The sequence below is a fragment of the Salvelinus fontinalis genome, chromosome 39 (genome assembly GCF_029448725.1).
Source record: "Salvelinus fontinalis isolate EN_2023a chromosome 39, ASM2944872v1, whole genome shotgun sequence".
Lineage (NCBI taxonomy): Eukaryota > Metazoa > Chordata > Actinopteri > Salmoniformes > Salmonidae > Salvelinus > Salvelinus fontinalis.
In genome coordinates, this window is record NC_074703.1 from 12,384,792 (window position 1) to 12,398,638 (window position 13,847).

Below are 13,847 nucleotides of genomic sequence, written 5' to 3' on the forward strand. Positions count from 1 at the left end.
AGTTCTTTGCCATGAGGTGCCATGTTGAACTTCCAGTGACCAGTGAGTATGAGGGAGTGTGAGAGCGATGACACCAAATTTAACACACCTGCGACCTTGTAACACTAACGAGTCACATGACACCGGGGAGGGAAAAAGGCTAATTGGGCCCAATTTGGACATTTTCACTTAGGGGTGTACTCACTTTTGTTGCCAGCGGTTTAGACATTAATGGCTGTGGGTTGAGTTATTTTGAGGGGACAGCAAATTTACACTGTTATACAAACTGTACACCCACTACTTTACATTGTAGCAAAGTGTCATTTCTTCAGTGTTGTCACATGAAAAGATATACTCAAATATTTACAAAAATGTGAGGGGTGTACTCACTTTTGTGATATACTGTATATATGTGTATATGTATATGTATATATGTATATGTATATGTATATGTATATATATATGTATATGTATATGTATATATGTATATATATATATACTGCTCAAAAAAATAAAGAAAACACTTAAACAACACAATGTAACTCCAAGTCAATTACACTTCTGTGAAATCAAACTGTCCACTTAGGAAGCAACACTGATTGACAATAAATTTGGCCTGCTGGAGGTCATTTTGCAGGGCGCTGGCAGTGCACCTCCTTGCACAAAGGCGGAGGTAGCGGTCCTGCTGCTGGGTTGTTGCCCTCCTACGGCCTCCTCCACGTCTCCTGATGTACTGGCCTGTCTCCTGGTAGCGCCTCCATGCTCTGGACACTATGCTGACAGACACAGCAAACCTTTTTGCCACAGCTCGCATTGATGTGCCATCCTGGATGAACTGCACTATCTGAGCCACTTGTGTGGGTTGTAGACTCCGTCTCATGCTATCACTTGAGTGAGAGCACCGCCAGCATTCAAAAGTGACCAAAACATCAGCCAGGAAGCATAGGAACTGAGAAGTGGTCTGTGATCACCACCTGCAGAATCACTCCTTTTTGGGGGGTGTCTTGCTAATTGCCTATAATTTCCACCTTTTGTCTATTCCATTTGCACAACAGCATGTGACATTTATTATCAATCAGTGTTGCTTCCTAAGTGGACAGTTTGATTTCACAGAAGTGTAATTGACTTGGAGTCACATTGTGTTGTTTAAGTGTTCCCTTTATTTTTTTGAGCAGTGTATATACACAGTTGAAGTCAGAAGTTAACATACACCTTAGCCAAATATATTTATACTCAGTTTTTCACAATTCCTGACATTTAATCCATGTAAAAATTCCCTGTGTTCGGCCAGTTAGGATCACCACTTTATTTTAAGAATGTGAAATGTCAGAATAATAGTAGAGAATGATTTATTTCAGCTGTTATTTCTTTCATCACGTTCCCAGTGGGTCAGAAGTTTACATACACTCAATTAGTATTTGGTAGCATTGCCTTTAAATTGTTTAACTTGGATCAAATGTTTCAGGTAGCCTTCCACAAGCGTCCCACAATAAGTTTGGAGAATTTTGGACCATTCCTCCTGACAGAGCTGGTGTAACTGAGTCAGGTTTGTAGGCCTCCTTGCTCGCACACTCTTTTTCAGTTCTGCCCACAAATTTTCTATAGGATTGAGGTCAGGGCTTTGTGATGGCCACTCCAATACATTGACTTTGTTGTCCTTAAGCCATTTTGCCACAACTTTGAAAGTATGCTTGGGGTCATGGTCCATTTAGAAGACCCATTTGCGACCAAGCTTTAACTTCCTGACTGATGTCTTGAGATGTTGCTTCAATATATCCACATAATTTTCCTGCCTCACGATGCCATCTATTTTGTGAAGTGCACCAGTCCCTCCTGCAGCAAGCACCCCCACAACATGATGCTGCCACCCCTGTGCTTCACGGTTGGGATGGTGTTCTTCGGCTTGCAAGCCTCCCCCTTTTTCCTCCAAACATAACGATGGTCATTATGGCCAAACAGTTCTATTTTTGTTTCATCAGACCAGAAGACATTTCTCCAAAAAGTACGATCTTTGTCACCATGTGCAGTTGCAAACCGTAGTCTGGCTTTTTTATGGCGGTTTTGGAGCAGTGGCTTCTTCCTTGCTGAGCGGTCTTTCAGGTTATGTCGATATAGGACTTGTTTTACTGTGGATATAGATACTATGTACCTGTTTCCTCCAGCATCTTCACAAGGTATTTTGCTGTTCTGGGATTGATTTGCAGTTTTCGCACCAAAATACATTTGTCTCTAGGAGACAGAACGCGTCTCCTTCCTGAGCGGTATGATGGCTGCGTGGTCCCATGGTGTTTATATTTACGTACTATTCTTTGTACAGATTAACATGGTACCTTCAGGCGTTTGGAAATTGATCCCAAGGATGAACCAGACTTGTGGAGGTCTCCATTTTTTTCTGAGGTCTTGGCTGATTTCTTTAGATTTTCCCATGATGTCAAGCAAAAAGGCACTGAGTTTGAAGGTAGGCCTTGAAATACATCCACAGGTACACCTCCAATTGACAAAAATTATGTCAATTAGCCTAACAGAAGCTTCTAAAGCCATTACATTTTCTGGAATTTTCCAAGCTGTTTAAAGGCACAGTCAACTTAGTGTATGTAAACTTCTGACCCACTGGAATTGCGATACAGTGAAATAATCTGTCTGTAATCAACTGTTGGAAAAATTACTTGTCATGCACAAAGTAGATGTCCTAACCAATTTGCCAAAACTATAGTTTGTTAACAAGACATTTGTGGAGTGGTTGAAAAACGAGTTATAATGACTCCAACCCAAGTGTATGTAAACTTCTGACTTCAACTGTATTATATTTTACATTTTTCTGGCGTTGAATGAATATTCGTTTAGATTCATGTCCTTGACAAAACCATGTTTACAATGAAACAGAACTGTTTATTAATTCAAGCATGGTTTCTCACTGCTTGGGAAAGATGTTTTTGAAGTTACTGTGTTTGATTGAAAAGGGCCCTGTGTTTTTAGTAGGAACATTTTGGACGCCTCTTATTGGTCCTCATGATATAACGTTTACTTACAGGGTGGAGTACACCACATAGGCTGCGTTTAGACAGGCAGCCCAATACTGATCTTATTTTCACTAATTGGTCTTTTGACCAATCAGATCAGCTCTGAAAAAGAGCTGATGTGAAAAGATCTGTTGTGATTGGTCAAAAGACCAATTAGTAGAAAACTGCTCCTTTTATTAGTGGGTTTAACAACCTGCAACATGTATGTAACCGTAAACTGTCTGATTTAAAGGTTCTTCTCAATGCAACAATTCCACCTGCAAATAGCCTTAAATGTAAAGGAATAAAATTCCACAAGAGAAAAGTATAATATTTGAAACATCGTATGAATCTATAAAGTTGCTCGTTAGGTGCGAATGGCCAGGCGGGCACCCATCAGTGGACAAACCAAGTATACAGGGAAGTGGAACTGACAGTAGAAACTGCAGGGCAAGTAAATTACTAGTTGAGTGGTTGTTTGTTACAGGAGAAGGAGCAGGAGTTGGAGCAGTTGACCAGGGAGCTGAGACAGGTGAACCTTCAGCAGTTCATCCATCAGACGGGCACCAAGGTCACCGTTCTACCAGCCCAGCCCAATGACCAGAAGAATAAGACAGGTACACACAAGCATTACAAAGCATCCTAGTCAGATTGTTTTTGCCAAATCTTGGCTCAGATATTTCAAACATTATTGTATTATCCAACACTACCCCCTAGTGGAAGTTAGTACACCATCTCAGGTTTTTGTAAAGCTCTGTATTTGGTTAGTAATGTCACGTCAGTCAAATCTACACACTAACTGCTCAACCTGAAAGTAAAGTATAATTTAAAATTAAAAAAATACTACTTTAATGTAGACTTTTTGATGACTTCCTCCTCCCCCCTCTCTCCAGACCTCCAGTCAGGCTCGTTGAAACGGCTGGGCTCCTCCCGCCTCCTCCCCAGTGACCTCCGGACTCTGCAGAGTCCAGTGTCTTCAGGCCTCAACCCTGAGGGCATCTATGTCTGACCCCTGACCGTTACCTTCTGCTGGCTACCATCAGTGACCCTCTGCGGGAGTTGAGTCAGCTTCTCCCCTGGAGGATCCATCTCTTATCATCTCCATTGGAGCTCCACCAGAGGAGGCTGGTGGGAGGAGCTATAGGAGGACGGGCTCAATGTAATGGCTGGAATGGAATGGTACCAAACACATGGAAACAACCATTACAATGAGCACTTGCGCCAGCAGCTCATCCCACTAGCCTCTGATCTCCACCCTGTCCTCCCACAATGCCATCCTTCCTTCTCTCTGCTGAGTTTTCTCTATCTTCCATGAGAACACACAGTTTTGTCAAGACTATAGGATTTAGAATGTTTGCCTCATTTTGGCTGTTCTGCCACTGGTAGATAGCTGGAGAGCTCGACCATGTCCTTGCATGACTGTTTGAAAAGCATAGCATCTTTTAAGGTACTTAAGGCCAATTTTCAAACAGAACGTTTTAGCCTCACCTCTGTGCACTTCTCCATCTCCTCTCGAAGATTGAGTACCATGACTGAGTAGATGTGAGAAATATGGTATTAACACCACCTAGCACTCTACCATCATATAGCAAGCTAATGTACTAGTAAAGTGCACAATCACAGTCATGTGATGACTTAACTAAAGAGTCAACTGCTGCACCTAGACAACCATGAGGAAATCCAGATGTTTGTAGGGGTTGAGACTGAAGAAAGTCCCTTTGAGATCAGGCGATATAGAGGAAATGAAAATATCTTCAGACAACCATGATTTACAAAGACTGAGGTCTCAAAAGTCTAATGGCCATTTGTTACAGAAACAGAATGGGTCAGAAAACCATATTTTACACAGATAGGCCACCTTGTGTGAGACCTGTGGTGTGTAGCAGAGCCATATCTGACTGCCTTATTAGATGTATTTTTCTGTTTTAAAGACTTTAAGAACAGTAAAGGCTGTTATAACAGATACTTATAGACACGGCAGCTATGCTCCAGAGATCCGATGCACCATTTATGGTCAACACAGCAGTCTAGTGACTAATTGTTGATCAGTTTTGTGAATTGTTTTTTTTGTGTGACCGATGTCAATAGCTGTAGAATCTGGTCTGCCACTGGGTGGCAGAATACATCTCACAAAACATTTAGCTAGGATCTTAATGATGGTCATTTCATATTGATTATACATGCAAAAATGTTACATTATGCAATTTGTGGTTACTCACTTTCATTGTTGGAATCTTTTAGTATGCTGTAAGTTTACCGTTGCACTTTTACTTTGGAAGGGCCTGTACAATTTGTACTTACCACTTAGTTTTTATAGATGTCTTGTTTGTGTTGAGTGTTTTTCTTTTCTCATTTGTAACCTCTTGAAGAATTGTAGGTTTGTTTGTCTTACATGGCTAATCATTTTTATGAAGTTAAAAGATGTCTCACATGAACCAAAGTAAGTTAGACAATGTGATTGGTAGCGGTCAACCTGAATGTACTTAATTTGTTAAAACAGAACATGCTCTGTAAATACCTTTACAGGGGCCACTGTATCTGCCTCCACTTTAAAAGTGATGCATTTGTAATGGTGAGCATTGTTATTGGACTGTATCTGTCAATAGATCGAACTCCACTCTGTGGCTCTTCAGCCTCGTGGAGAGAGGACTGTGTGAGATAAGAGGTTGTTGTGGACTAGTTGATACCAGGGAACCCCACCAACAGCAAAGCCGGTGGACGCACTTCAAGGTCAACAGACTGACCTAAAGCTCGTTCCATTCAGTATTATTGATGTCCTAGTTTGGATCATGAAGAAGGGTTGAGCTGTGTTGTCGAAATGTAACCGAACTGTAACCCACTAACACAAGAACAATGGCTCTTAACAACGTACACAGCGGAGACTAGCATGCCTTACTGAATTGTAAATAATCACTACATAGTATTGGAATATTTTTACAATATTTAAAATAATGCATAATGCTGACAAAGACAATAGTTGTACGTAATATGAATTAACTTGTGTTTTATCCTGCTACTCTGTGGACAGCTTGGTGCATGCACTGATGGCTTGGTTTCATTGATGTTTTTGTATTGTTGAAATGACCAGAGGCTTACGATGATAGTGGAGTTATATGTATGGAAGTATAATGTTTATCACAGTGTATGTTACTGACTGCATGGCTCTGTCTTCTACGGTGGCATGTCTTGGTCCCAGACCAGTGCATTCACACAAATGTCATAATAGGTCAGAGGACACTGAAATGTAAACAAATAGGGGTTTTAAACCCTAAAAAGTGCCCCATCTTTTGGTGGTTATTAAACACAACATACCACTAAATGCCCAAAGATGCAGGGTCGTTCCACCTCAAAAAGCACAAGAGGATTTCAACACCAATCTCAGATTTTTCTGAAATCGTTTCAGTAGTGAGTAACCGATACGATTAGCATTCCTGAAACATTATTTTGTTGAAATATAATTTAATCTGAGAAATTAAGATTTTTAATTAATAAGATTCAGATAATATTCAATAAACAAAGTACCCAACGTCTGGACCAAACTTCCTACCAATTAATATTTTTGGTACAAATTGGATGTTGGGTACTTTGTTTATTGAATTTTAACGGAATCCTATACATTTAAATGACCAATTTGGGTGCAATCAATTAGCTTAATTTTTCAGAGATAAAATTACATTTCAACAAAATGTTTCAGGAATGCCAATTTTACCTGTTTCTAACAAACTATTTCTGAACAATCTGCGATGGTGGGTATCATTGCTCGCTAGAATGACTGCACTGAAATCTCTTGGGGTAAAAATAAATCTAATCTACGCATCTATTAGGACAGTTCTTAAATGTTGCACCAACTGAGTATGGTGTTCTTAGAAGTCTTTTAAGGGCCCATCTTTGTAAACATGTCTGAAATCAACGGTTTTTCCGACACAGATTAAGAGCTGGATTCAATCTGTAGCGCTCTAGCGCGATTGAAATGTTTATATGATTTCTGATTGAGCCGACATATGCCACGTTTACCATGAATGCGGTCTCCACGAATGCGGGAACATTCGTGGAGACCGCATTCACATTTACATTTCTATTGTGCAGCCAAAGACAGTAACGTAGGTGCAAACTGCTTCTCCAAAAGAAATCCCTGATCATACTTGTAGGCGATGTCATGGCGCCATTGGCTAGCTATGCTCTGCAGAAACACGTCATCGGGTCTAACGGTCGTCTCGCACCGTACTGCGCATGTGCAGGTCTCAAATCAAAGGCACAAAAATGTAAACGTGTTAGTTTGTCACTTTCACGAGGTTGGAGTAATAACATGTTCAACTACTTAAGATATTGTCTCGAAGCTAGGTTGTGCCTTTAAATTGAGAACTAATTCCTAATTTCTCTCATTGACTTCTCAAACCCCAACCTGGTTTGCTTGGTCTGTTTCACAAGCATTCCCGGAAGTCTCTGGGTTTAGAAACTCTGTGACGCAGTTCTTCAGCGATGCGGATTAAATCCAGCCTTAAACCTAGTTTTGGATTGAGAAGAACGTTCAATGGAGAATCTCCCGTGAACACAGTTTTTAGTCTAGGACTAGGTTGACGGGAAACCAGCCCAAAGTGTAAATGATTGGGAGGAAACTTTGCCAACATGTCGGACGGAGCTGTCATGTATGAGAATGTCATGTTCTACTTTTCCCCACAAACATCTGAGAGAAATGACTTTGCCACGTCTATGACATCATTGTAATATGAAATGCTTAATACATCTAGACCAGTGTTGAAAGTTTGTCGTTGTTTTCTGTTGTAGTGGATTCCAACTCAAATGAAGAGACAATATTTGAACTTTGACTGCAAGAAATTGTTTTGTTGTCCTGAAGCACTAATATTAATGGCACAGCCGACTCATTCAATGAATGATATTACCTAATGTAAAGAAATAAGGAACTGAGAGGATTAGAAGCTACAATTTTGTCTGTCCAAACATGATTTTGTATCTTGGAATAATCCTTATACACCACTTGGATTGGCAGATTTGTTGAGTCATATTGTGTATCTCAATAACTCAACAAACAAGATGGATTTGAACCCTGGACCTCAAACTCTGCACCACTGGTTTTGCAGATCTGGGAGAGAAATGTATAGACTGGCTGGATTCAATCCGTATCACAGAAGATCTGTGCTCAAATTTAAAGGTTATTTCCGATTGAGTCGACATATGCAGCGTTTACTGTGAACGCAGTCTCCGCAAACATAGGAACATTGCCTTTCAATTTGAATGAAGCTATAATGCGAATCTTCTGCAATAAAGATTGAATCAAGCCCGTTTATACCTTGCTCTAACATAAGTTCTGATCTTCTTCAACATTCTGATTGTGCCCACATTTTTAGAAATGTAGACAATTAAAAAGACATAAACCGAATGCGATCAGATCTCCCTGAAAACCTCTGGAGGTAGTTGGGGATGCATTGTTTCTCCATATTTTACAAGTGTAAAGGAATCTGGAGGTTTAAACCGTTTAAATTGGGTCAATCATAATCCCATTTCTAAAATCATCGTTATTTGTAGTCTCGAATATCATGTGTAGACATGACAAATCTGAAGAAGTTTATTGAAAAACATGTTTTGGTATGATAATCTGATATACAAAAGAGGACCTGTAAAATCATGTGTATACTACTAGTATTTACATTGGAATTAACTCCTACATGGTTTCTTTCGATCTCAATTGTTATTTAATTTTTTTACGAGACTTTGTCTGTCTTTCTGTTGGAGTGCTTTTGGAGAATCTTAACCGGTTTATGAACTCTTCTCATATGATTGACCATATTACCCCTTTGAGAAAATGTTTTCCCACACTCTGAGCACCGGTGAGGTTTCTCCCCAGTGTGAGTATATACGTGCTTTCTAAGAGCGTCTGAAGTAGTGAAAGATTTGGGGCATTGGGTGCAGGTGTAAGGACGCTCGCCTGTGTGAGATCGCAGATGAACCATTAGATGGCAAGATGCTTTGAAACCCTTTCCACAATGTTTACAGGTGTGGGGGTTTTCTCCTGTGTGCGTTCGTGTATGCAGCCGCAGTTCTCCTAAGGTAAGGAATGCCTTACCACATATGCTACATAAATAATTCTTCTCCCCAGCATGCATTCGCATGTGTCTCACTAGTGCACACTGCTGGGTAAACCTCTTACCACAGATAGTACACATGTGACGGCGCTCCCCAGAGTGAATGCGTACGTGCACTTTGAGATCATATGCACTCCTGTACCTCCGGTCACAGCGTTCACATGCAAATGGTCTTTCTTCTGTGTGAAGTAACTGGTGTTTTTTCAGAGCCCCAGGAGTAGCATATCGTTTGGGACACTGGTCACAATGATATGGCATCGTGTGAATTCCCATATGCAGCGTCAGCAGTGATGGTTTTTTGAAAACCTTCCCACACTCACATGTATGAGTCCTGTTTTGGGGTGCAGGGGATCCCTCTTGTTTCTTGTCAACCTGTTTGATCACCCTCTTTTTGTCCCCCTTTCTGACCACCTTTTTTTTCTTGTCAACCTGTTTGATCACCCTCTTTTTGTCTCCCTTTCTGACCACCTTTTTTTTCTTGTCAACCTGTTTGATCACCCTCTTTTTGTCTCCCTTTCTGACCACCTTTTTTTTCCTGTCAACCTGCTTGCTGTCCTTTTCTACTTGGCCGGTCTTGATGTCCTTGCAGAGGTTGGCCATTTCACTGTGAGAGAATGGAGGTAGAGTGCAGGTAAGAACCTGGGATGGCTCGTCAGCAATCACCATTACGTTGAGAGAATGATCCAAGTTACATTCTGTAAGGAGAAAATACATGATAAGATTACAACCACATATATATATATATATACACATTTACTTTACACAGGTAACTGACAAACTAAAGGAAACACCAATATAAAATGTTTTAAAAGGGTTTTGAGCCACCACGAGTTGAGCACCATGGCATAGATTCTACAAGTGTCTGGAACTCTATTGGAACTCTATACCCTTCTTCCACAATAAATTCCATAATTTTGTGCTTTGTTGATGGTGGTGGAAAATGCTGTCTCAGGCACCTCTCCATAATCTTCCATAAGTGTTCAATTGGGTTGAGATCTGTGACCGACGGCCATGGCACATAGTTAACATCGTTTTCATGCTCAAACCATTTAGTTACCGTTCGTGCATTGTGGATGGGGGCATATCCATAGAAGGCAAAATAATGGCCTGCCCAGCATTTTTATACATGACCCTAAGCATGATGTGACTAATTGTTTAATTAAATCAAGAACCACACCTGTGTGGAAGCACCTGCTTTCAATATACTTTGTATCCCTCATTTACTGAAGTGTTTATATTATTTTGGCAGTTACATTGTAATGGATATACTTTATTAGTCAAACAATGGATGAGTGACCTTTGTTTATTTTCCTTACCATCACAGGGTACTGGAGTAACCAACACTGAGGTCTCTGCAGGTGGCAGACCCTCCTGTTGCTGTTGCTCTGATGTTGAAAGTCCTAGATCCTCCAAACATCTATCAGTGCTTTCATCCAGGATTTCATTGTGGTCTTCATTTTCACATACCCCATTATCTATGCATTCATCTTCATCTGAGTATTGCCTCCCATTGTCAGAGTTGTCTGGCTCATAGTTAATAACAACTCTCATTTTTGGAGGGAGGGACAGTGTGGACAGGATGGTATCTGCAGTGTATTTAGAGACATGACCTGGGTAGGAGAGATCAGTTAAACTCACCTACATTGCCAAGTAAAAAATACAAGAGGTGTCCAATTGGACTATTTACTTCATAGCCATTATCTGGAAAGAGACTTACTATTGTTCAGGTTTCCATGACACTGATGGTGCTGCAGCACTGTCTTCAGTTGTTCAGGGTCAAAGACAGTCTGTCCACATCCCTCCAGGACAGAGGGGGCAGCACGGAGCCATGCTGTTGTCTAAGAGGAGCAGGGCAAGGGGAATATAGCATAATAAAGAGTTAAAATACATTGTACCAGCCACTTGAGGTTTTAGACACATTTTGAAATGACCAGAAACACCATTAAATTCATCTGTAGAGCCACATGACGCCATGTTCCGTCAATCTTTTAGAACTGAGATCTTTTCCTACCTGCGTGAGGCCTGGTACAGGCAGCAGCTCCTCCAGTCTGGAGAGGAACTCCCACACCAGTGTCTGCAGCGCTGTGTCATACCGAGGGCCATAGTGGACTGGGAACACCACCTGTGAAATAGACAATTTAACACGAAATGTCTCCATTAAAGATGCACTCCAGCTATTTTGGAACTAAGCACAATAGTGCAAACTTCAAGCGTAGGCCATTCAAGGAGTTGGTCTGATGTTATGTCATCAGCCTCCTCCCTTAATTGTGGGAACAATGGGGGAGCAGTTGATCTAAGTAGATGTTGAACTGGTAGCCTACTTCAGAAATATATTCAAGCAAAAGGATCATAAAGAAGTCTAGAGAGAAAGTTCCTCACCTGGAAGAAATGCTCCCTCTCAGAAGGGTCTTCCAGCAGGGTTTGGACTAGCTCCACAAAGTTAGAATCTGCAGCCTCCAATTCATCACCATGACTCTATCATTAGGTGCAAACAAAACATCAGACAAATGTACAGGAGTTTATCCCTCAGAAATAATGTTCTCCAGTGTCTCATTCATAATGTGTTGCCTATTTAACTAACCTCTTTGCGTAAAGACTTTTCTGTCAATGTGTGGATTATGTCCAGGTGGGCCTGGATGGTCAGCAGGTCAGCTGTGCCCGCACTGCAACACAACTCTAAAACCAGCTGGAACAGAGGTGGATATGTGAAAAGCAGGACTAGGGCCAGGGTAGTCTGATTAATCAGGCTCTAATACACACTTTATTGGTACATACAGCCTGAAATGAATGCCTGCAAAATTGTGTAAGTGTTCCTTACAAGCCAGAATGTTGAATAAAGTTAAATGTAAACTTACTCTACCGGTTGTCTGGGTGGTTTGTCCTTCAGATGCTTGAAATGTTAGATAAATATCCACAGGAAAGTATTGTCTAGGGCCTACTAAGGTAAAGTTAATTGTATATTGTATTTTTTCTCTCTCCAATCTTGCCATGACAATGAAAATGAAATATTCTGAATCGGGAGGATGGAGATTTTTTTTTTTGTGGAATTGTAGGGGAAAGAAAAATTGAAAAATATTCACACAAAGGTGTGGATTGTTCTCCATCTTCCCCTGATTCAGAATATACACTTTTCCATTGTCATGGAACAGTTGGTTCTATAGCTATTGAAGAGAGAATGACAAATATCCAATATAAAACTAATTTTACCTAGGTGCTGAACTCTAAAAGGTTGGGTAAACAATACTTTCCTGTGGAAATGTTTGGCGCAACAGCTGAAGGACAATCCCCCAGACAGAGTAAGTTTAAATGTAATTTTATTCAACATTCTGGCTTGTAATGAACATTTACACGATTTTGCAGGCATTCGTTGCAGGTTGTATGTACCAATGAATTGTGTATTACAGCCTGATTAATCAGACCAGGGCCAGGGCAGACGTACAGTAATTGCCGCTAGTAGCTGCCCATAGTTTGTTCCATCATAAGACTCTTCCCATCCCAACCCTCAACATTTCCACCTCTCTCACCCTTGCTCTTAGTCCAAGAATGAGTTGTGTCCTCTGCCTGGAGCTCAGCAGCTCTGGAACCATCTCTGTCACAAAAGTCACAAACTCCTCCAGCTTCCCATATTGCATCACATTACGTTGTTGAGCCACTTGCCACATGAAAGCAGACATCAGGCGTAGAGGTGGAACCAGGAGACGCAAGGAGAACAGAGGGAGATCTGTCACCGAAGAGAAGAGCAATTAACAGATAAACAAATAAATTCCAAAACTCAGCTAGTTAATATTACAAGCGATGTGTAGGCTATAGGACATATATGAATGGTCCATGTAAAAACAAAACAAAACTAATGAGTCATGACATAATTTTTCTACGTTTAGCTACTTGGCTACATTTAACACAAACTAACCTTGTTCTGATGCTGGATCAATAATGTTATCCATAGCTAGTTTGCAAAGAAAAATAGCCACTGGAACAAGCTACTGTTAGCTAGCTAAAGAGTTTGATGCTAACGTTAGATAGAGTGACCAAGCCTAGAATATACTAGTTAGCTAGCAAACTAAACCCGTTTTCTATAGATAGCCAACATTTGCACGTCCAATTACTTTTACCAAAGATGTTCTACTCATCTATCGGTGCTTTTACTAACAACAAACAAATCATTGACATCGACGAAGTACTGTACTTCCGGGTGATGTTTAAAAACAATCCTTCAGAATAAAGGTCCTCATTTAAAAAAGAAAGATGCATACCACACATATTATTCTCTTTGTATTTAGTCATTGCAATATATAATTTAGTTTAATTGAGGGTTTATAATATTGCCCACTAAAATAGCAAAATTCTCCTAACCTGCTGCGTAAGTTCTCCCAACCTGCTACAAAACTGTTCCTGTATACCACCTAGTCAAAACCCTAACTGAGGCAGGTCCACTTCCGTATTTTAAATGTATTATAATGAAATATTATTAATGGTATATATTTTTGTTTCAAACGTCAACAAAATTGCTGTTATTGTTCTCCTGCCATCTTACCAAGAAAATTAGAGAGCTCATCATTGTGGAAAAGGCTTGTCCAGCCTGCTTACCTTGTCAGACGGATGTCAAAGTCATCTGCAGTTTTCTGGGGAGTTGCCTCTTATCCATCAACATTAATTAATATGGATGATAATAGAGCTCGCCAGCTTGTAGTCCTAGAAGACGAAAATTAGTTACAGTTGAAGTCGGAAGTTTACAGACACTTGGGTTGGAGTCATTAAAACTTGTTTT

The 13,847-nt window shown here is 40.5% G+C and overlaps 2 protein-coding genes across 3 annotated transcripts in view; one reads left to right on the plus strand and one right to left on the minus strand.

The window, feature by feature from the left end:
* LOC129838893 (ras association domain-containing protein 8-like) overlaps window positions 1–7,739 on the plus strand; it is a 32,734-nt gene extending 24,995 nt beyond the window's left edge. For both annotated transcript variants that reach the window (XM_055906147.1, XM_055906148.1), the window contains exons 4-5: window positions 3,466–3,595; window positions 3,872–7,739. In XM_055906147.1, coding sequence (XP_055762122.1) covers window positions 3,466–3,595; window positions 3,872–3,987 — 246 coding nt within the window. In that variant the 3' untranslated portion in view covers window positions 3,988–7,739. The remainder of the gene's footprint in view (window positions 1–3,465; window positions 3,596–3,871) is intronic.
* Window positions 7,740–8,547: 808 nt separating this feature from the next.
* Window positions 8,548–13,333, minus strand: LOC129838892 (zinc finger protein 271-like). The gene is made up of 8 exons (XM_055906145.1): window positions 12,990–13,333; window positions 12,604–12,800; window positions 11,661–11,765; window positions 11,459–11,554; window positions 11,091–11,201; window positions 10,797–10,917; window positions 10,396–10,689; window positions 8,548–9,774 (listed from the first exon to the last, which is right to left on the minus strand). The coding sequence occupies exons 1-8, from the start codon at window positions 13,021–13,023 to the stop codon at window positions 8,699–8,701; spliced, it is 2,034 nt and encodes a 677-aa protein (XP_055762120.1). The 5' UTR covers window positions 13,024–13,333; the 3' UTR covers window positions 8,548–8,698.
* Window positions 13,334–13,847: the final 514 nt, after the last annotated feature.